This window comes from Salmo salar, chromosome 15, assembly GCF_965601325.2.
Source record: "Salmo salar chromosome 15, fSalSal1, whole genome shotgun sequence".
Taxonomy (NCBI): Eukaryota; Metazoa; Chordata; class Actinopteri; order Salmoniformes; family Salmonidae; genus Salmo; species Salmo salar.
Window position 1 is genome coordinate 22,810,412 of NC_138305.1, and position 24,295 is coordinate 22,834,706.

General features: G+C 47.0%; 1 protein-coding gene across 1 annotated transcript in view; it reads right to left on the reverse strand.

The window, feature by feature from the left end:
- The window catches only part of LOC106571013 (E3 ubiquitin-protein ligase RNF19A), a 67,510-nt gene that overhangs the window by 9,740 nt on the left and 33,475 nt on the right, over positions 1-24,295 (reverse strand). The window contains exons 6-8 of the mRNA XM_014143633.3: positions 16,750-16,912; positions 16,266-16,380; positions 3,989-4,120 (exon numbers count right to left, since the gene is read on the reverse strand). Of these exons, the coding sequence (XP_013999108.1) occupies positions 3,989-4,120; positions 16,266-16,380; positions 16,750-16,912 (410 nt within the window). The remainder of the gene's footprint in view (positions 1-3,988; positions 4,121-16,265; positions 16,381-16,749; positions 16,913-24,295) is intronic.

The window sequence follows — 24,295 nt, forward strand, 5'->3', positions numbered from 1 at the left end:
GACTCCTGTGGCGGGCCGGGCACAGTGCACGTTGACCAGGTCGCCAGGTGTACGGTGTTTCCTCCGACACATTGGTGCGGCTGGCTTCCGGGTCGGATGTGCATTGTGTCAAGAAGCAGTGCGGCTTGGTTGGGTTGTTTTTCGGAGGACGCATGGCTCTCGACCTTCGCCTCTTCCGAATCCGTATATGGGAGTTGCAGCGATCAAACAAGACCACGAAAATGGGGAGAAAAAAAGGGGTAAAAAAAAGGGTGTCTGAGTCCAGTTGCTTCCCCTCCTGCTCCAGTAACCCAGGCTAGTCCAGTTGCTTCCCCTCCTGCTCCAGTAACCCAGGCTAGTCCAGTTGCTTCCCCTCCTGCTCCAGTAACCCAGGCTAGTCCAGTTGCTTCCCCTCCTGCTCCAGTAACCCAGGCTAGTCCAGTTGCTTCCCCTCCTGCTCCAGTAACCCAGGCTAGTCCAGTTGCTTCCCCTCCTGCTCCAGTAACCCAGGCTAGTCCAGTTGCTTCCCCTCCTGCTCCAGTAACCCAGGCTAGTCCAGTTGCTTCCCCTCCTGCTCCAGTAACCCAGGCTAGTCCAGTTGCTTCCCCTCCTGCTCCAGTAACCCAGGCTAGTCCAGTTGCTCCCCTCCTGCTCCAGTAACCCAGGCTAGTCCAGTTGCATCCCCTCCTGCTCCAGTAACCCAGGCTAGTCCAGTTGGTTCCCCTCCTGCTCCAGTAACCTAGGCTAGTCCAGTTGCTTCCTCTCCTGCTCCAGTGACCCAGGCTAGTCCAGTTGCTTCCCCTCCTGCTCCAGTAACCCAGGCTAGTCCAGTTGGTTCCCCTCCTGCTCCAGTAACCCAGGCTAGTCCAGTTGCTTCCCCTCCTGCTCCAGTAACCCAGGCTAGTCCAGTTGCTTCCCCTCCTGCTCCAGTAACCCAGGCTAGTCCAGTTGCTTCCCCTCCTGCTCCAGTAAACCAGGCTAGTCCAGTTGCATCCCCTCCTGCTCCAGTAACCCAGGCTAGTCCAGTTGCTTCCCCTCCTGCTCCAGTAACCCAGGCTAGTCCAGTTGCTCCCCTCCTGCTCCAGTAACCCAGGCTAGTCCAGTTGCTTCCCCTCCTGCTCCAGTAACCCAGGCTAGTCCAGTTGCTTCTCTCCCTGCTCCAGTAACCCAGGCTAGTCCAGTTGCTTCCCTTCCCGTTCCAGTAACCCAGGCTAGTCCAGTTGCTTCCCTTCCCGTTCCAGTAACCCAGGCTAGTTCAGTTGCTTCCCCTCCAGTAGCTCAGCCTAATAACACATCAATAAAAGAGGTCACGTTGAGGGCTCTAATTGCTTGGGCTAAGGCCAAGTACGTTTTCTGAAAAAACTAAAGCAGCAAATCTTGCTCTGCCTTCCCAGGTAGTGAAGCGCCCTGATGTCGTTAGTAACGCGGCTGGTGTCGTTAGTAACGCGGCTGGTGTCATTAGTAACGCGACTGGTGTCGTTAGTAACGCGGCTGGTGTCGTTAGTAACGCGGCTGGTGTCGTTAGTAACGCGGCTGGTGTCGTTAGTAACGCGGCTGGTGTCGTTAGTAACGCGGCTGGTGTCGTTAGTAACATGGCTGGTGTCGTTAGTAACACGGCGAGAGTGGCTGAGGTGGTGAGTCAGTGACGTGTTGTCAATTCCAGATTCCTCCATATGGTGCATATCCAGGCTTGGGGTACCCTTAGCAATAATTCTGCTAGTGAGGGGTTTATCCCATGAGCAAGCTAATGCTGGTGGAAGCAGTTCCTTTATAGGGCTGTGTGGGACTGGAGTCCCTACAGAAGACAGCCACTCAATGTCGAGTCAGAGGGTGGGAGAATAGGGTTGTAAGTTCCCAACTCCTGCGTTATCTCAAGGACTTGATCCCATCGTCATCCCCTAACTTGCCTTCCCCTGACACTACGTCGTCAGACAGTGTGGGGAGAGTCGAGGTATCCATAACCTCAGCCCAACTGGGCTCAGTTGAACAGAGCTGAGCCTCAGCTGTATCTGTTGGCTCAGAGGCAAGAGGGATGAACAAGATAGAAGCGCCTCTTGGGCATGTTCCCTACCCAAGCAATTAATTTATAGCCTGTGGGAATATTTCCCCGCTATCATGGAGCAGCAAGCACAAGAACATAGGGGTTGTGCTAGGCTCATCTAGGCTCGTCCTGGAATGGGATAGCAGTGGCCAGTGCTTGGGACAAGGCTAGGGAACCGAGCAATGCCTGTTGAAAGAACAACCTGCAGATGGCGTGGCCTAGCTAGTTAGAAGGCCTGCTGCTGGTGGCTAACAAAAAAGTTGCTAGTGTAAATGACAAACCAAGCTAACTAGTTAGCCTTGTGGCTAATGCTAGCAATATTGAGCACTGTATAACGGCTAAAGCCCCAGGCTAGTGGGGCAAGGTAGTTAGGAGCCTTGTGGCTAACAGCTAGCAATATTGAACACTGTATAATGCTATAGCCGCGAGGCTACTGGGGCGTTAGCTAGCTAACAGGTGTGCCGTGGCTAGCTCAGTGCTGGTTGAAGGAAACCGAGTGAAAGTAGGTTAACTAGACTAGATGGGAGCTAGCAAAGCTACCGTGTTGCAAGTAGGGTATGCTAGTGAGGTAAGCTGGCTCTCAGGGAGCTAGCCAAGTTAGCCTTGCAGCGTGGGCTAACCGAGTCTCAATAGCTAGCAGTGACGCTAGCTACCAATGGAGACTGAGAAGTAGACGTTTGAATTTCTACTCGAAAACAAAAAAACTTTCCGGGTTAGTACTAAATCTCTCGACATGTTCTGAAGACTTACGCTCAGCAGCTGTTGTTCGCTTGTGAGCGGGAGAGCTAGACTAGTGACTTCATGAGGAAGAGAAGCGAGAATAACCAGAGGGTGGGAGAGTTTGCCTCCAACAGATGTTTTTGATTGGTAATTCTGACAGTATGCAGTCTTTAGTGAAACCCCCCCCCCCAAATGATAGGTCGAAACAAGTATTTGAATTAGAAAATGGATTATAGTTAAGCAATAAGGCCAGAGGAGGTGTGGTATAGGGCTAATATACCACGGCTAAGGTCTGTTCTTATGCAAGACGCAACGCGGAGTGCCTGGACACAGCCCTTAACCGTGGTATATTGGCTACATACCACAAACCCCCAAGGTGCCTTATTACTATTATAAACTGGTTACCAACGTAATTAGAGCAGTAAAAATAAATGGTTGTCATACCCATGGTATACGGTCTGATATACCACGGCTGTCAGCCAATCAGCATTCAGGGCTTGAACCACCTAGTTTATAATTAGTAATAATATACAGTATATATCTAGTATATACACTACATGACCAAAAGTATGTGGACACCTGCTCCCCGAACATCTCATTCCAAAATCATGGGCATTAACATGGAGTTGGTCCCCCCCTTTGCTGCTATAAAAGCCTCCACTCTTCTGGGAAGGCTTTCCTATAGATGTTGGAACATTGCTGCAGGGACTTGCTTCCATTCAGCCACAAGAGCAGTGAGGTCAGGCACTGATCTTGGGCGATTAGACTCCTGACTAACAGTTAATGTGCTGACATTGCATCCAGAGGCAGTTTGGAACTCGGTAGTGAGTTTTGCAACAGAGGACTTTTATGCGCTACGCGCTTCAGCACTCAGTGATCTCGTTCTGTGAGCTTGTGTGGCCTACCACTTCGCGGCTGAGCCGTTGTTGCTCCTAGACGTTTCCACTTCACAATGACAGCACTTACAGTTGACCGGGGGCAGCTCTAGCAGGGCAGAAATTTGACAAACTGACTTGTTGGAAAGGTGGCATCCTATGACGGTGCCACGTTGAAAGTCACTGAGCTCTTCAGTAAGGCCATTCTACTGCCAATGTTTGTCTATGGAGATTGCATGGCGGTGTACTCGATTTTATAAACCAGTCAGCAATGGGTGTGGCTGAAATAGCCGAATCCACTAATTTGAAGGGGTGTCCACATACTTTTGTATATACATTATAGTGACCTATACAATATAGTAAGAACCCTTACAGCTGGCCAGGTCTTCCAGTTGTATCGTGTGTGTTTCCGGAGGCTCATTACGCGGTCGGCACAATCCGTTCCGACAGAGCGACATGGGGACGACACCGTAAACATACGTCAACATCAACGGGACGCCAACCCCTACAGGACACAGGAAGTAAGAGACAGATGATTGTGACATTCCTGATATTAAACATGTATGTATGTATGTATGTATGTATGTATGTATGTATGTATGTATGTATGTATGTATGTATGTATGTACGTATGTACGTATGTATGTATGTATGTATGCATGTATGCATGTATGTATGTGATTGTTAGGCCATAATATGAAGAATTAACAATACATTTACAAAATTACACTATGTACTATGTGGGATTTGTACCCTCTACCCCAGTACATCAAACTCCTCCTCACCTGCTATGAACCTAACCTGATGTACAAAGATCTCAGGGTAGAGAGCTGCATCAGACAACATCAAACCAAGTTGGTGTTATCACAAACAAAAGGCTATCTCGTTGACATTAACACAACACTGGAACACACATCAATGACCCACAGACAGGGTGAAACCAGTGCATGGGGGCGGATGAGAGAGAGAGAGAGACCGTTGCCCTAGAGCACACACAAAAAAACAAAACAATACATACCTCGGCCTAAACATCAGCGCCACAGGTAACTTCCACAAAGCTGTGAGCGATCTGAGAGACAAGGCAAGAAGGGCCTTCTATGCCATCAAAAGGAACATAAAATTCAACATACCAATTAGGATCTGGCTAAAAATACTTGAATCATTTATAGAACCCATTGCCCTTTATGTTTGTGAGGTCTGGAGTCCGCTCACCAACCAAGATTTCACAAAATGGGACAAACACCAAATTGAGACTCTGCATACAGAATTCTGCAAAAAATATCCTCTGTGTACATCTTAAAACAACAAATAATGCATGCAGAGCAGAATTAGGCCGATACCCGCTAGTTATCAAAATCCAGAAAAGAGACGTTAATTTCTACAATCACCTACAGAGAGATGAACCTGGAGAAGAGTCCCCTAAGCAAGCTGGTCCTGGGGCTCTGTTTACAAACACAAACAGACCCCACAGAGCCACATGACAGCAACACAATTAGACCCAACCAAATCATGAGAAAACTAAAAGATAATTACTTGACACGTTGGAAAGAATTAACAAAAAAACTGAGCAAACTAGAATGATATTTGGACCTAAACAGAGAGTACACAGAGGCAGAATATCTGACCACTGTGACTAACCCAAACTTAAGGAAAGCTTTGACTATGTACAGACTCAGTGAGCATAGCCTTGCTATTGAAAAAGGCTGCAGAAGGCAGACCTGGCTCTCAAGAGAAGACAGGCTATGTGCACACTGCCCACAAAATGAGGTGGAAACTGAGCTGCACTTCCTAACCTCCTGCCAAATGTATGCCCATATTAGAGACACATATTTCCCTCAGATTACATAGACCCAAAGAATTAAAACAAATCCAATTTGATAAACTCCTATATCTATTGTGTGAAATACCAGTGTGTCATCACAGCAGCAAGATGTGTGACCTGTTGCCACCAGAAAAGGGCAACCAGTGAAGAACAAACACCATTGTAAATATAAACTATATTTCTGTTTATTAATTTTCCCTTTTGTACTTTAACCATTTGCACATCGTTAAAACACTGTATATAAATACATAATATGACATTTGTAATGTCTTTATTCTTTTGGAACTTCTGTGAGTGTAATGTTTACTGTTAATTTTTATTGTTTATTTCACTTTCGTATATTATCTACTTCACTTGCTTTGGCAATGTTAACATATGTTTCCCATGCCAATAAAGCCCCTTGAATTGAATTTAGACAGAGAGAGAGAGAGAGTGAGACAGAGAGAGAGAGAGACAGAGATAGATAGAGAGACAGGGGTCAGCGCTAAAGTCCAGGAGAACAAACAAGTCCTTTCATAGGGAGAGAGAGGGGGATGTGTGGAGGAGGAGGAAAGAGGGGGAAGAGCAGAGAGGACCACAGTGCAGCTAATGTGCAGATTCCCCCCCAGCCTTCAGTGGGATGATGAAATGCAACCAATACTATTTGAACCCTTGTCTTTCTGGCAGAAACCTGGGCCATGGAAGCTTACTGCAGCCTGCTTGTCTGTCTTGCCCTGCCTCTCTCTCTCTGTGTGTGTGTGTGTGTGTGTGTGTGTGTGTGTGTGTGTGTGTGTGTGTGTGTGTTTGGCCCTGCCACCTCTGAGGTGTCACTACCATCACCACGCTGTTGAACTGAAGGTTGGACTCTGCACATTAGCTGCACTGTAGTCCTCTGGTCCTCTTATCAACCCCCTTCTTCCTCCTGTCCCCCTCCTCCTCCCCTTCCTCTCTTCCTGTTCCTCTCCACTGAAGGCTGGAAGGCTGGGTTCTTGTTCATGTCAGCTTTTCCTCAGATTGCGAGTAGAGCCATAAGGAGATAGTCAGCTGGCCAATGGAGTGTGTGTGTGTGCGCGCCAGGCCCCCCTCTCTCTCTCTCTCTCTCTCTCTCTCTCTCTCTCTCTCTCTCTCTCTCTCTCTCTCTCTCTCTCTCTCCTCTCTCTCTCTCTCTCTCTCTCTCTCTCTCTCTCTCTCTCTCTCTCTCTCTCTCTCTCTCTCTCTCTCTCTCTCTCTCTCTCTCTCTCTCTCTCTCTCTCTCTCTCTCTCTCTCTCTCTCTCTCTCTCTCTCTCTCTCTCTCTCTCTCTCTCTCTGCATGCTGGGAGTTTTTTGGAGTTTGAGTGTTTGGTGCGGAGGACTCTGTCCTAACTAACTTTCTAGACTCTTTTCTTGATCTTTTTCTTACATTTTTTTTTCTATGGTGGAGGGTTAATGCAATATTTGTTTTAGCGGTATCCACCGTTTTTTTTCAGAGTTAGGGTGGAAGAAGACAGAGTAAGGTTTCTGGGGTTTGCAAGGTGTGGTATGCGCGATGGCTTCTCAGCCTAGCGCGGAGGAGACGCTGTCGATACGGCATGGATTCAGGTGTGTTCCTGAGAATGGAGTTAAGGTGGAGGAGGTTCTGCTCGCGGTCAGCGAACAGGTAGGAGCTGAATTTATACATTCTGCTTCTAGAATGAACAAAGCGATGGTGGTGTTCATGAAAAGAGAAAATTTGGTTGGTAGGCTAATTGCTAGCGGAATATTTGTAAGGGATGTGTTGGTGCCAGTTTTACCTCTTTCTACCCCTTCGACAAGAGTAGTTGTTGCAAATTTACCTCCGTTTATTACGGACGATCAAATCAGGAAAGAGCTGAGTCGTTTTGGTAAGTTTGCTAGCGGGTTTCGTGTACTGTCGGCAGGTTTTCAGGCAGCTGCTGTTAAGCACGTTGTTTCGTTCCGGAGGCAAGTGTTTATGTTCCTGAACAACAATGAGCAACAGCTAAATGTGCATTTTAAAGTGAGGCATGGGGAGGGGCTCTATGCAGGGTTTGCCAGCACAGACAGTCTACGGTGTTTTGAGTGTGGGGATTTGGGGCATAAGAGCTTTGCGTGCCCACATAAAGGCCGTAGACAAAGTGAGGGTACAAGCGCCGGTGGGGGAAATCGAGGTCAAAGTGCAGGGGGAAATGAGATGCAGACAGCAGAGGCTGGGCCTAGTCATACCAGGGATGGTGGGGTAGCTGAGGCTGGGTCTAGTAAGGCAAGAGATGGTGGGGTAGAGGAGGCTGGGTCTAGTCAGACTAGAGATGGTGGTGTAGTGGAGGCTGGGTCTAGTCAGGCTAGAGATGGTGGGGTAGTGGAGGCTAAGCATAGTCAGGCTAGAGATGGTGGGGTAGCGGAGGCTGGGTCTAGTCAGACTAGAGATGGTGGGGTAGAGGAGGCTGGGTCTAGTCAGACTAGAGATGGTGGTGTAGTGGAGGCTGGGTCTAGTCAGGCTAGAGATGGTGGTGTAGCGGAGGCTGGGTCTAGTCAGGCTAGAGATGGTGGGGTAGTGGAGGCTAAGCCTAGTCAGGCTAGAGATGGTGGGGTAGCTGAGGCTGGGCTTAGCTATGATATGGAGGATGGTGTGAATGATGCTGGGCCTAGTCATGCTATGGAGGGTGGTGTAGAGGATGCTAGGTCTAGTCAGGTTATGCTAGTGGATGAGGAGAGTATAGTGGGGAAGTGTAAGAGACTAGGGGGGGAGGAGGAGGGTGCCAAGCGGAAAAGGAAAAAGGGTGTGGTTAAAGGCACAATGGAAATTTTGCCTGTTGCTGTGGGAGATGCCATGACCAGAGAGGAAGAGCAGGTGGTCAGGGTGGGAGATAGAGATGAGGAGGAAAGTGAGTCTGAGGAAGAGGATGAGGAGATATTTTTTTCAGACTCCTCTTCAATAGGCCCGGAGCTGACAGCCAGTCAAGCAGAGGGGTCTAAGTACACATTGAGAGAACTGACAAGGTTCCTGAATGAGACCAAGGGAAAAAAAGTTAATCTTGAGGCTTTTTTCCCTGATTCAAGAAAGTTTGTACGATCAGTACAACATGCTGTGAAAAATGAGGGGCATGGTGTCCTCTCACCCAGGAAACGGTTTAGGTTGAGGAAGTGGGTCACAACAGTGCGTAAGGGTTTACCTTCGGACACTGTTTAGATGTATACTTTCTTTCTGACACTGGGACTTTTGAGCTTTGCTATTGGTCTTTTTTCTCTGCTGGCTTTTCTCCCACTTCTTATGGAGACTCTACGGGTAGGCTCGCTCAATATAAATGGCGCCAGAGATGCGGGAAAGATGAGTGTGTTGGGTGAATATGTAAAACAAAAAAAAGTACAGGTGTTGTTTCTGCAGGAGACACATAGTGATGTGTTGAATGAAGTCGATTGGGGGCTCTGGTGGAAAGGGGCAAGTGTGTTGAGCCATGGGACAAATCTTAGTGCAGGAGTGGCAGTCCTTTTTGCACCGGGTCTGTCTGTAAAAATGTGCTCCTCAAAGGAGGTGTGTAGGGGTAGGCTCCTTGTTGTTAAAGCAGAAATTAACAACATGGGTTTTGTCTTTATAAATGTGTATGCGCCTAACACAGGGAGAGAAAGAGGGGTTCTATTTGGGAGTCTTAGACAGGAACTCTCACAGGTAGCGCCTGAGGAGACACTGGTGGTCGGAGGGGACTGGAACTGCACAATGGATTTTACAAAAGACAGAAATGGGGAAGAGCCTCATTCAGTGTCAGTGGGAGTGTTAAGGGACATTATTAATCAGTTCGACTTAGTGGATGTTTGGAGAACTAAACATCCGAACACAAGACAGTACACATGGGTGAAGGTTTTTGGGGCTAGGGTGAGTGCAGCCCGACTTGATCGGTTTTATATGTCTAGGAATCGGAGCAATAGGCTGTTGGGCGCTACCATTCTCCCGGTGGGGTTTTCCGATCATCACATAACCATGGCTCGGCTGTCTATTTCACCAGGGCCCCGGCAGGCATCCTATTGGAAATTCAATGTAAAGCTCTTACAAGATGCCACTTTTTGCGCAGGTTTCCAGACCTTCTGGGAAAGGTGGAGGCAGCAAATAGAGGAGTATGAGTCTCTGAGCCAATGGTGGGATGTGGGGAAAATCCAAATTCGGCTTTTCTGTCAACAATACACAGCTCTCTCATCCTCAGAGGCTAGGAGAGTATTGGGGGAACTAGAGCGGTGTATTAGTGAGATGGAGGTAGAGATGGTGGGGCAAGGCAATGTAGGCCTCCAGGCTAATTTAGCTGAATTACGCAGGGACCTGGGCAGTTTTTTCCAGGTTAAAGCAAAGGGAGCACTTGTAAGAGCTAGATTCTCCATGCTCAAGGAGATGGATGCTCCCAGCTCCTTCTTCTTTGGTTTGGAAAGACAGAGCAGTGAAGCCAAGGGTATGCATTGTCTACGGCTGTCTGATGGGCGGGTGACCTCTGTGGTGGGTGAGATGCGGGAGCGGACTGTGGAGTTTTATACTGAATTGTATAGGGCAGAAGAGTGTGATCCTTTGTGTGCTCAGGTCTTGTTCACAGAACTCCCTAAACTCTCTCTGGCACAGAGGGACGATTTGGACGTTCCTCTGTTGTCCCATGAACTGGCAGAGGCCGTAACCCAGATGTCCCCCGGTCGTGCACCGGGGGTCGATGGACTCCCAGTGGAGTTTTATAAAAAATTCTGGGGAATAATTGGACAGGACTTCTTTTGCGTGTTGAGTGAATGCATCGGGGTAGGAGAGTTGCCGATGAGCTGCCGTCGGGCGGCTCTGACTCTCCTGCCCAAAAAAGGGGACTTGTGTGAACTTAAGAACTGGAGGCCTGTGGCATTGCTCTGTGCGGACTACAAGATATTTGCCAAGGTCCTCTCTAACAGACTGAAGTCCCACTTGGACTCGATAGTACATAAGGACCAAACATATTGTGTACCGGGACGCTCAATCACGGACAACCTGTTCTTAATTAGGGACATGTTGGACTTGTCGAGAGGTTCTAATGTGAACTTTGGACTGGTCTCTTTAGATCAAGAGAAGGCTTTTGACAGAGTGGACCATGAATATCTGTTTAATGTGATGTCTGTGTTTGGGTTTGGGAGGAGTTTTTTGACCTGTGTGAAGCTGTTGTATGCTGGGGCATCATGTATGGTTAAGGTGGGAGGGGGGCTCAGTAGGCCAGTCTGGGTGAGACGGGGCATTAGACAAGGATGCCCTCTATCTGGGCAGTTATACACATTAGCCATTGAGCCTTTTTTAGGCCTGCTACGCAGGAGACTGCAGGGAGTGTGCTGGACAGGTATGGGTGTGGTGACAGGCATAGCAGTGTCAGCATATGCAGATGATGTCTCTGTGATGGTCAGGGATGGTCAAGATATGCAGGCACTGGAGACCAGTCTGAAGGTGTACGAGGGAGCTTCATCAGCTAAGGTAAACTGGGGCAAGAGCAAAGCTCTGTTATGTGGGGCATGGGGGGATAGGGCTCCTCCTCTGCTTCCAGGGGGTTTGCAGTGGGGTTGTGAAGGGCTTAAAGTGTTGGGGGTGTACCTGGGCTCGGAGAGGTGGGTCAGGAAGAACTGGGAGGGGCTGTCACAGGCAGTGGTGTCAAGACTGGCCAGGTGGAGGTGGCTCCTGTCCCAAGTGTCATATAGAGGGAGGGTGCTGATAATTAACAACCTGGTGGCATCCTCCCTGTGGCATAAACTGGCTGTCCTCAACCCCCCCGCCGGTCTGCTCGCAGACCTGCAACGCAAGCTGGTGGACTTCTTCTGGTCGGGCCATCACTGGCTGAGGGCGGCGGTGTTGTATATGACCGTCCACGAAGGAGGACAGGGCCTGGTGGAACTGGAGAGCAGGATGGCTGCTTTCCGGCTAAAGGCGGCACAGAGACTGCTGTACCATACTGATGTTGGCTGGAGGGAACCAGCATGCGCGCTGCTGAGGAGAGCTGGAGATTTAGGGTTGGACCGGCAGCTGTTCCTCATGAAGCTGGAGAGGCTGAGTACAGCAGGTCTCTCCGATTTTTACTCTGCGGTGCTGAGGGCCTGGCAGCTGCTAAGGCACACACGAGAAGGGGGTGTGGAGCCTGGGCTGTGGGTGTGGGAGGAGCCTATCTTCCACAACCCAGCCATCCCTTTGAGATCGGTCCAGTCGGCCACCCTGCAGAGGCAACTGATGGCAGGGGGTGTAAAAAGGCTGGGTGACTTGAGACTCCTGGGAGAGGAGGGGTGGAAAAGCCCGGAAGTCTTGGCACAGCAAACAGGAATAACGTCTCTTAGGCTGCTGGAGAGATTCCTGGAGGAGGTCCAGGAGGCACTGTCTGAGCCGGTAAGGGGGATGTTTGAGCAGCCAAAGGGAGAGGGGCCACCAATGTTTCCGCCACTGCAGGTGACGGCAGAGACTGGAGACTGGCAAGGGGGTCTGGAGGACTTGTTAGATTTTAACACTCCGAGCCTGGGGGAGTTTGAAGGGGTGGGAGGTAAAGCCCTCTACAACCTCTGTGTTAAGGTGAGGAACATTAGGAGCCTAACAGGAGTGAAGGCACATCAGTGGCAGGGGGTATGTGGGGTGGAGAGTATGGTGGGTTTTAGATGGAGGGGGCTCTACAAACCCCCAGTACCAAAGAGGTCAGGGGACCTCCAGTGGAGGGTTCTACATGGAGCCCTGGCCACTAACAGCTGGTTGGCACGGGTTGAACCGGGAGTCGGGCAGGAGTGTCATTTCTGTAAAATGAAAGAAACTGTGATTCATGTGTTTTCTGTGTGCACCAGATTAATGCCATTAATGTCTCTGTTGGAATGTCTGTGTGAGAGGTTGGGGGTGGTCTTTACTGTTGGGGTGTTCATAATGGGATACAGGTATTCAAGTAAGGAGAAGGAAAAATGTGTTTTGTTGAATTTTCTGTTTGCTCAGGCAAAGTTAGCTATTTGGCTAACAAGGAGGAACAGGGTCAAAGGTGGGGGGATAACAGACCCTTTATTATTGTTTAATGGGATGGTCTCTGCGCGCCTTAGGGTTGAGTTTGAGTTCTATAAAATGATAAAAAGTGTGGAGATGTTTCAGGAGATATGGTGTGTTGGGGGGGCTGTCTGTATAGCTGGGGAAGATGTTTTGGATATACGGTTGTAGGAGTGGGTATTGTCTTGAGTATTGTGATGTTGGCTTGTATCATGTGGTTGCTGGAAAGGTGAGTATGGTACATGTATGCATTACAGGATGTATTTTTGGTTTTATTTTTAAGGGGGAGGTTGGGTGGTGAGTTTTAAATGAAAGTCTCTCTCTCTCTCTCTCTCTCTCTCTCTCTCTCTCTCTCTCTCTCTTGCGGAGTCATCACTTCAGACCAGAAACACCCATCTCTCTCTCCCACAGTAAGATGTCAAGGACCGAGTCCCAAATAACACCTTATTCCCTACGTAGTGCACTACCTTTGATCAGGGCCCATAGGGCCATTTGGGATGCAAGCCAAGCTCTATGGCCTGGAGGTTACTATATTGAGTTCCATATTTGTGACTTTTGCATTTTTTTTTGGCCTTCTGGAACATGTGAATTTTCATGTGCCTTAATAATAATAAACTTGTATGCCATCTGTAAATACGAATACGATTGATAAATTACGAGCCTAGTTGGTTTAGCCACAGAAAAATACAGCAAACTTCCCACTAGCCATGATTGGCTAAGATAATGAGCGGGCTGGACATTCAGAGAGATGGGTTCGGATTGGTCTGCCATGTAGCACACCTATGTCTATTTGAGCTGGTCAGTATGTGTAGGTAATCCTGTCTAACACAGGGAGAAGCATCTATTACCGTATACAGGTAAGATAGTCTAGCTAGCTACATTTTCAGATATTACACATTTCTAATTTTGACAGAAAGTTGTTTTCATTTCAAGTTAAAGTGTACTGTTAGCTAGCTAGATAACGTTAGCTGGCTGGCTCACTAGCTAACATTACGTGTGTGATCTTATTATTCGTATCTCAGAGCCATTTGCTTTGCTAGTTATTAGCCTAATGTTAGCAAGCTAACATTGAACCTGGTTGGTTAGCTACCTGCAGATTCATGCAGGGTAGTAACGTCATGAGTTGGGATTATTGTTAATTGTTTAGCTAGCTAGCTATGTCTTTAAAAAAAAAGACTCCACTATGCAAAAACCCTTTCAATAGAATGTCACTGTGACAACTGTTGATATACGTAGCAGGTAAATTCGCTCTGGCTATCTACTCCGATTTCAGAGCACTCCCGTCTGAAAGTGACAGAGCGCAGAACAACTGACAAATTTACGAACGCTCACCACCCATTGAATATGGCCAGTGTCAGGAAACGTTGGCAAAAAAAAGCGTAAATTGTTGCCAGTTGCGGTCACCAACGCTCTAGATAACATGAAAACATCCTAACCAGCTCTGCTAGGGAGAGTAAAATGGTCAGTTATTTTCTCTCTCATTTGTGTGAAGAAGTAGCTAGCAAGCTAACCAACGTTAGCAAGTTAACTTGGGTGCTTGACTGTTGTTGTTGTTAGGACAGAATGTTCAATCAACCCTTAAAGAGATGGGTGGGGCTAAAGCTCAAGAGCGTGTGAACGATGCTGAATGGGTGTAGACAAAGAAGAGCTCTCCAGTAGGGTACAAAAACATTCAACGGCCATTTTCTCAAAAGTGAGGTTTACAAGTTTATCAACTTTCAAAGCAGAGAATTACTTTCCCACTGTCCCTCTAATAGCTAGGTTTCTTCCTAGGTTTCTTCCTAGGTTTTGGCCTTTCTAGGGAGTTTTTCCTAGCCACCGTGCTTCTACACCTGCATTGCTTGCTGTTTGGGGTTTTAGGCTGGGTTTCTGTACAGCACTTTGAGATATCAGCTGATGTAAGAAGGGCTATATAAATACATGTGATTTGATTTGATTAATACAGTGTATTGAAATACCATTTTGTAGCTCTTTGTCTCTGCTTTTATCCAATGTAAAAAAAAATATATATATACAATTTCAAATTTTGCTACATAAGACCGAATCAAGGCGGTCTGTCACATTTTATTAGTGTTCCACAGACTGTCCAGGTAGCAGTTTCCCCCCAGAGGACCGCAGGTAACATTTTATGGCAACAGTGTGGTAGTCAGTAGCAACACTATTCAACTGACAATAGACTCTGAACACAGTGTGGTAGTCAGTAGCAACACTATTCAACTGACAATAGACTCTGAACACAGTGTGGTAGTCAGTAGCAACACTATTCAACTGACAATAGACTCTGAACACAGTGTGGTAGTCAGTAGCAACTCTATTCAACTGACAATAGACTCTGAACACAGTGTGGTAGTCAGTAGCAACACTATTCAACTGACAATAGACTCTGAACACAGTGTGGTAGTCAGTAGCAACACTATTCAACTGACAATAGACTCTGAACACAGTGTGGTAGTCAGTAGCAACACCATTCAACTGACAATAGACTCTGAACATAGTGTGGTAGTCAGTAGCAACACCATTCAACTGACAATAGACTCTGAACATAGTGTGGTAGTCAGTAGCAACACCATTCAACTGACAATAGACTCTGAACATAGTGTGGTAGTCAGTAGCAACACCATTCAACTGACAATAGACTCTGAACACAGTGTGGTAGTCAGTAGCAACACCATTCAACTGACAATAGACTCTGAACATAGTGTGGTAGTCAGTAGCAACACCATTCAACTGACAATAGTCTCTGAACATAGTGTGGTAGTCAGTAGCAACACCATTCAACTGACAATAGACTCTGAACATAGTGTGGTAGTCAGTAGCAACACCATTCAACTGACAATAGTCTCTGAACATAGTGTGGTAGTCAGTAGCAACACCATTCAACTGACAATAGACTCTGAACATAGTGTGGTAGTCAGTAGCAACACCATTCAACTGACAATAGAGTGTCTTCCACTGCCAAAAGCTTTCCTGTATGTATCACATAAGGATACATACAGTCTTTCCCCCCCAAAAAAATTAGTATGGATGTGCCATTTGATAGCAACATAGAGGTAACTGCCAAAATAAAAGAAACACCAACATAAAGTGTCTTAATAGGGTGTTGGGCCACCACCAACCAGAACAGCTTCAATGCACCTTGGCGTAGATTCTACAAGTGTCCGGAAGTCTATTGGATCGAAGCAACACCATTATTTCATAATTTGGTGTTTTGTTGACGGTGGTAGAAAACGCTGTCTCAGACAGACGCCTCTTCAGAATCTCCCATAAGTGTTCAATTGGGTTGAGATCTGGTGACTGAGACGGCCGTGGCATAACGTTTACATCGTTTTCATGCTGTTTTCATTTCAAACCATTCAGTGACCCCTTGTGCCCTGTGGATGGGGGCGTTGTCATCCTGGAAGAGGCCCCTCCCGTCAGGATATAAATGCTTCACCATAGGTTGAAGGTGATCACTCAGAATGGCTGTGTATTTATTGGTGTTTACCTCGCACTCTAAGTGAACCTACACACGCCAGGACACCCCAGTGAAGTATTTACGTTTATTCTAAACCACTTGTTCCTCGTCTGGTTCTCTTCTCTTGGATCCTACCTCACCACATTACACTAAGGGATTGAGTAGACCAAGACACGCCAGGAAACACCAACCATAACGGAGAACCCTCATTTACTCAAGTGTTTCCTTTATTTTGGCAGTTACGTGTAGTTTGATAGCAACCCTATTCAACAGACAGCCTAGCATGTACTATAACTTTGTTGCTGTCAAAATAGCTTCTATGTAGCACATAAAAATAACATGTACTATTTGACAGCAACACAGTGTGACACCGACAGCAATAGAAGTTGTATAATAGTGTTCAAATGGACAATATGTTGTTGTTTGTTGTCCTTACCCACAGTGACAGCAGCTATGACGGGCGACACGAACACGGACATCATGACGCCACTGGCCACTGTTAGGTAATGTTTGCTACCCGACATGTTCTTCTTCTTCCAGCGACCGTGGACCTGGCAAGGGGAAAGAGAATCATTATTTCACACATCTTGTAAAACGGTTTAACTTGACCATCGACACATTTGGGATCCTTTGTTCTTTAAAGCATGTCACACCGTAGGCACTCCTGTATGTGAGATGATTGAATTGGATGTAAGCTTTTCTTGCCTTCTGATTAGCTAGGCATAAATGTTGCTTCCACCTATCCAATCCTCTGTGATCTGCAGGAGTGGCTAGGGAGTAGGGGTTAGGGAGTAGTAGCTATGGCTAGGTTCTTTGGCTAGGGTTAGGAGTTAAAGGTTGATATCTCCTCCTACCTTGCGGCCCATGTAGATGGGTTAGGGCTAGGGGTTAAAGGTTAGGGGGACAATATCTCCTCGTACCTTGCGGCCCATGTAGATAGGAATGCCCACCATGATGACGGGGATGGCGATGCCAGCGACGAGAGAGATGATTACTGGGGCGCCCAGCAGCATGCCCACCTGCCACAGCACCTTCCGGGTCTGAGACCATGGCTTCTTTCCCCAGAACGTACAGCCTGAGGGACTGGACACAGAGGAAGAGTTTAGAGGATGGATCAACAGAACGTACAGCCAGGGAGAGGCTATACGGACACGCCTGGTGCCCAAATTGATGACGTATGTCGCATAGTTGAGAGTCGAGTGAAAATGAATGGATTGTGTTCAGTCAGTCAGCCGTCCTGATGAGCCCTTCCCAGCTAGCTAGTTTAGTCAGCCATCCCGATGAGCCCTTCCCAGCTAGCTAGTTCAGTCAGTCGTCCTGATGAGCCCTTCCCAGCTAGCTAGTTCAGTCAGCCGTCCTGATGAGCCCTTCCCAGCTAGCTAGTTTAGTCAGCCGTCCTGATGAGCCCTTCCCAGCTAGCTAGTTCAGTCAGTCAGTCATTCTGATGAGCCCTTCCCAGCTAGCTAGTTGAGTCAGTCATCCTGATGAGCCCTTCCCAGCTAGCTAGTTCAGTCAGTCATCCTGATGAGCCCTTCCCAGCTAGCTAGTTCAGTCAGTCAGTCATCCTGATGAGCCCTTCCCAGCTAGCTAGTTCAGTCAGTCAGTCATCCTGATGAGCCCTTCCCAGCTAGCTAGTTCAGTCAGTCATCCTGATGAGCCCTTCCCAGCTAGCTAGTTCAGTCAGTCATCCTGATGAGCCCTTCCCAGCTTGCTAGTTCAGTCAGTCATCCTGATGAGCCCTTCCCAGCTAGCTAGTTCAGTCAGTCATCCTGATGAGCCCTTCTCAGCTAGCTAGTTCAGTTAGTCATCCTGATGAGCCCTTCCCAGCTAGCTAGTTCAGTCAGTCATCCTGATGAGCCCTTCCCAGCTAGCTAGTTCAGTCAGTCATCCTGATGAGCCCTTCCCAGCTAGCTAGTTCAGTCAGTCATCCTGATGAGCCCTTCCCAGCTAGCTAGTTTGTTCAGGCTAGCTGGCAAAAACAGCAGCATGGCACTAGTTAAAACTTGTAAAAGGAAGTGATGTTTATTTTAATGAGAGAGGGAGAAATAACTTGTAGTATTGGTCACCATCTGGAATATGAATGTAACCTTGACATGCCAATTAGATTTTTTTTTTAAACAACAAGCCTGTGTGAACGACCAGCAACGCTGTTGTATCGAGGTGCTTCTCACTGTTTCTTCCCACTGGGCAGCACTTGCTTCACCGGCCAGCTGTATCACATGTTGCTGGCATGAGTTAACGTAGCCAATTTGTTCCATCCCATTTGACATTATTTAGAGTAGGATAGCAGCCTAGATTAGAAATAACTTGTAATAAATGGTAATAACCTAGTCTAACCAGGCTGTTATAGACAATTCATTGGTATGTACAGCCTGACACTAATGCTAAATCGTGTAAATGTTGGAGAACAAATCGACAGATTTCAATCTTCAAAAACATTGCAAATTCACACAATTTTACAGGCATTGGTGTCAGGCTGTATATAGGCTACCAATTAATGTGCATTACAGCCTGATTAACCAGACTAGATGTCACCGTGATAAAGTCTACTGCTTAATGGGGAGAGTTTGCACTTCAACACGGGGAGAGAAAGAGAGAGTACATACCCAATAATAAATAACATTTGAAATGTCTACATTATATTCTTTTACATCTTGCTTTGGCAATGTAAACATATGTTTCCCATGCCAATAAAGCCCTTTGAATTTAACTGAATTGAGAGAAAGAGAGAGAGAGAGAGAGAGAGAAATGTTGATTTTGTAGTCTAATACTCAGGAAGAACGGAGTATCCAGGACACGATACTGGCTCTCTGCCCTGTCTGATCAAAGTGTCCTGGAGAGGATACCGGCTCTCTGCCCTGTCTGATCAAAGTGTCCAGGAGAGGATACTGGCTCTCTGCCCTGTCTGATCAAAGTATCCAGGACACGATACTGGCTCTCTGCCCTGCCTGATCAAAGTGTCCAGGAGAGGATACTGGCTCTCTGCCCTGTCTGATCAAAGTATCCAGGAGAGTATACCGGCTCTCTGCCCTGTTTGATCAAAGTATCCAGGAGAGGATACCGGCTCTCTGCCCTGTCTGATCAAAGTATCCAGGAGAGGATACCGGCTCTCTGCCCTGTTTGATCAAATTGTCCAGGAGAGGATACCGGCTCTCTGCCCTGCCTGATCAAAGTGTCCAGGAGAGGATACCGGCTCTCTGCCCTGTCTGATCAAAGTGTCCAGGAGAGGATACTGGCTCTCTGCCCTGCCTGATCAAAGTGTCCAGGAGAGGATACCAGCTCTCTGCCCTGCCTGATCAAAGTGTCCAGGAGAGGATACCGGCTCTCTGCCCTGTCTGATCAAAGTGTCCAGGAGAGGATACTGGCTCTCTGCCCTGCCTGATCAAAGTGTCCAGGAGAGGATACCAGCTCTCTGCCCTGCCTGATCAAAGTGTCCAGGAGAGGATACCGGCTCTCTGCCCTGTCTGATCAAAGTGTCCAGGAGAGGATACCGGCTCTCTGCCCTGTCTGATCAACGTGTCCAGGAGAGGATACCGGCTCTCTGCCCTGTCTGATCAAAGTGTCCAGGAGAGGATACTGGCTCTCTGCCCTGCCTGATCAAAGTGTCCAGGAGAGGATACTGGCTCTCTGCCCTGTTTGATCAAAGTGTCCAGGAGAGGATACTGGCTCTCTGCCCTGTCTGATCAAAGTATCCAGGAGAGGATACTGGCTCTCTGCCCTGTCTGATCAAAGTATCCAGGAGAGGATACCGGCTCTCTGCCCTGCCTGATCAAAGTATCCAGGAGAGGATACCGGCTCTCTGCCCTGCCTGATCAAAGTATCCAGGAGAGGATACCGGCTGCCCTGTCTGAAGATTGTTTTTGACAAAGAAAGAAAATGTGTCAGAGTGGAGTAATAACATGTTCAACTACTTAAAACATCGTCTGGAAACTAGGTTGTTCTTTTAGATTGAGAAAATTAACTGAGCAAGATTTTTTTTGACTTCTCTCATTGACTTCTCAAACCCCAAACCCAGCCTGGTCTGTTTCGCACCTCTGGATGTCAGAACTTGGTGTTGTGGCTGAATGACAGAGTGCCTCTCCTGACAACACTGCAAATAGGAGGTTATATTACTTACAGGTCTGGCTGAATGACAACCCAGTGTTCCTGAGGGTCTAATACCTACAAGTCTGGCTGAAGGACAACCCAGTGTTCCTGAGGGTCTACTACCTACAGGTCTGGCTGAAGGACAACCCAGTGTTTCTGAGGGCCTAATACCTACAGGTCTGGCTGAAGGATAACCCAGTGTTCCTGAGGGTCTAATACTTACAGGTCTGGCTGAAGGACAACCCATTGTTCCTGAGGTTCTAATACCTACAGGTCTGGCTGAAGGACAACCCAGTGTTCCTGAGGTTCTAATACCTACAGGTCTGGCTGAAGGACAACCCAGTGTTCCTGAGGTTCTAATACCTACAAGTCTGGCTGAAGGACAACCCATTGTTCCTGAGGTTCTTATACCTACAGGTCTGGCTGAAGGACAACCCAGTGTTCCTGAGGTTCTAATACCTACAGGTCTGGCTGAAGGACAACCCAGTGTTCCTGAGGTTCTAATACCTACAGGTCTGGCTGAAGGACAACCCAGTGTTCCTGAGGTTCTAATACCTACAGGTCTGGCTGAAGGACAACCCAGTGTTCCTGAGGGTCTAATACCTACAAGTCTGGCTGAAGGACAACCCAGTGTTCCTGAGGGTCTAATACCTACAGGTCTGGCTGAAGGACAACCCAGTGTTCCTGAGGTTCTAATACCTACAGGTCTGGCTGAAACAACACTTCAACACAACTGGATCCTTTGGGATGTCATATGCTAAAACGTTAAATATGAGTTATTTTAATCACAACAAAAAGTCAGCTCCTTAAAGGCCCAGAGCAGTCAAAAACGTGATTTTCTTGTGTTTTATATACATTTCCACACAATAAAGGTTGGTAAAGCCCTTTTAGTGTAAGAGATGTTTGAAAAGACCACCTGACATTTCTGCCTGTATTGGTGGGATGGAGCTTTGGCCTTTCCATGGTGACATTAGCATGTAGTAAATTAGTTAATAGACCAATGAGAAAGAGAGTTCCCAAACCTCTCTGCCAATAACAGCTAGTTTTACACCCCAACACTCACACCACTCCCAGACAGTCCGAGCAAAATTCTTGCTTGAGATATTGTTCTTTGCTAAGAAGCTATTTTTCCCCACTGGGCACGTACAGGTTGGTTGAATCAATGTTGTTTCCATGTCATTTCAATGAAATTACATTGAACCAACATGGAATAGATGTCGAATTGACGTCTAGTGGCTTGTTTCTTTTTGACCGTTTTAATTGAAAACAATCACAGCAGTTAGGTTTCCATCCTAATGGACGACAGATTTTCAAGCAAATATTGTCAAATCTGCATCAACATAACAAGCGCATTTTCCCCACCAGAGATGTTTTCATCAAATTGACTTGTTGCGGATAAAAGGCTGTGCATAAATACGTAGTGCACAGAAAAATACTAGTAAAAAAAATGGGTTTCCATGGCCTTTTCAGTTTGTAGGTCTACTGATGGTTTTGTCACTGAAAATACATTATAGGTAGAGCAAATAAACCCACTCTGGTATTGACATGGTCGCTCTAGCCAACAAATTGTAGACAAAGTGCAGATATAGCCTACTATATAGCCTACTACAGTACATGAGGCCCGTGTGGCTCAGTTGGTAGAGCATGGTGTTTGCAACGCCAGGGTTCTGGGTTCGATTCCCACAGGGGACCAGTATGGAGAAAACATTTATGAAATATATGCATTCGCTACTGTAAGTCGCTCTGGATAAGAGCGTCTGCTAAATGACTGAGATGTAAATGAGGTTATTATGGACAAAAGTGCGAGATTATTAAAAAATTTGTCAAAATGGCAGCCTCGATATACATTTATCGAAAGGAGCATCAAATTCATCGTCATACACATTCACCACCTTGTGAAGTTCATCATAATTTATTTCATCTGCAGCCTAATAAACTGCATGCTTTCCTGAGTCGTAGTGGGAGGATCACACAACATATCATGGCATGACTCCAAGTTTACTTCTATACGATGGTTATTACAGTATATTAATATGTGTGTTCATAAAACAATGTTTCCACCGCCATTTCTCGCATAATACATTTTACAGACACAAAAAGATCCCACCATGTCTTGCGTATTTTGTTTTATTGTCACGTCCTGACCAGTAAAGGGGTTATTTGTTATTGTAGTTTGGTCAGGACCTGGCAGGGGGTGTTTGTTTAATGTGGTCCGGGGTTTGTTGGGATATGTTCTTATGTAAGAGGGGTGTTTGTTTTATGTGTTCCGGGGTTTTTGGGTATTGTTCTATATTTTCTATTTCTATGGTTTTTCTATGTTGTGTATTTCTTTGTTTGGCTCTCAATCAGGAACAGCTGTACATCGTTGTTGCTGATTGGGAGTCATACTTAGGTAGCCCTTTTTTTCACCTGTCTTTTGTGGGAAGTTGTTTTTGCATAGCTGTGTGTGTAGCCTGCAATACTGTGCGTTCATTAGTTTTCTTGTTTTGTCTTGTCAGTGTTCAAATAAAAGTTAAAATGAGCACTCAACCCGCTGTGCCTTGGTCCACTTCATACGACGCCCGTTACATTTATCGACATTTGGAAAGTTTACTGCCAAATTTGCTTTTCCATCAGACCTGTCTTGACATTTTGTATCCGACATGCACTTTACACAAATACAAAATGTTAGGTGGGAAACCTGGTTAGTAAAGTACTTGATATTGATAGTGAGATAAAAACGTCCGCAATGGACCTGTAACTCTGGTGCTAAATCCATTATGGGGAATTCAGGAGAAATATTAGAGTGATGTTTGTTGAAGCTGTTTAATGTGTCATGTTTTGACACTAACAGCTTTCTGTCTGTAGGGTTCAGGAAGGAGAGGAGTGGAGGAGAGATGGGAGTTATCCATAAGGAGGGGATTCAATACTGGCCACTTAGGAGGGTTTGGGATTTGGAGAGACAAGCAACGAGGACAAACAAACACCCTGTACTTTCTCCACCATACTCTCTCTCTCTCTCTCTCTCTCTCTCTCTCTCTCTCTCTCTCTCTCTCTCTCTCTCTCTCTCTCTCTCTCTCTCTCTCTCTCGCACCAAATCAGTAGAACAAGGCTTTCCTTTAAATTAAACTAATCAGTTTCTGGATTAGGTAGATTTGGGATGAATTAGGTAGACTATGGCTGGATTAGGTAGACTAGGGCTGGATTAGGTAGACTAGGGCTGGATTAGGTAGATTTGGGCTGGATTAGGTAGTCTTGGGCTGGATTAGGTAGACTAGGGCTGGATTAGGTAGACTTGGGCTGGATTAGGTAGACTTGGGCTGGATTAGGTAGGGGCCAGGACTCATATGGGTCTGGTCAAAGGTACTGTACTATATAGGGAATAGGATTTAGAATAGGGTTCCATTTGGGACACACATGGAAGCAAATTCATCTGATTAAAATCAAAGGCTGCTACCTCTCCACTCCCATGTTAAACCACTACCTCTCCACTCCCACGTTAAACCACTACCACTCCCACGTTAAACCACTACCACTCCCATGTTAAACCACTACCACTCCCATGTTAAACCACTACCACTCCCACGTTAAACCACTACCACTCCCACGTTAAACCACTACCACTCCCATGTTAAACCACTACCACTCCCACGTTAAACCACTACCACTCCCACGTTAAACCACTACCACTCCCATGTTAAACCACTACCACTCCCACGTTAAACCACTACCACGTTAAACCACTACCACTCCCATGTTAAACCACTACCACATTTACATTTACATTTACATTTAAGTCATTTAGCAGACGCTCTTATCCAGAGCGACTTACAAATTGGTGCATTCACCTTATGATATCCAGTGGAACAACCACTTTACAATAGTGCATCTAAATCTTTTAAGGGGGGGGGGGGGGGGTTAGAAGGATTACTTTATCCTATCCTAGGTATTCCTTAAAGAGGTGGGGTTTCAGGTGTCTCCGGAAGGTGGTGATTGACTCCGCTGTCCTGGCGTCGTGAGGGAGCTTGTTCCACCATTGGGGTGCCAGAGCAGCGAACAGTTTTGACTGGGCTGAGCGGGAACTGTGCTTCCTCAGAGGTAGGGGGGCCAGCAGGCCAGAGGTGGATGAACGCAGTGCCCTTGTTTGGGTGTAGGGCCTGATCAGAGCCTGAAGGTATGGAGGTGCCGTTCCCTTCACAGCTCTGTAGGCAATCACCATGGTCTTGTAGCGGATGCGAGCTTCAACTGGAAGCCAGTGGAGAGAGCGGAGGAGCGGGGTGACGTGAGAGAACTTGGGAAGGTTGAACACCAGACGGGCTGCGGCGTTCTGGATGAGTTGTAGGGGTTTAATGGCACAGGCAGGGAGCCCAGCCAACAGCGAGTTGCAGTAATCCAGACGGG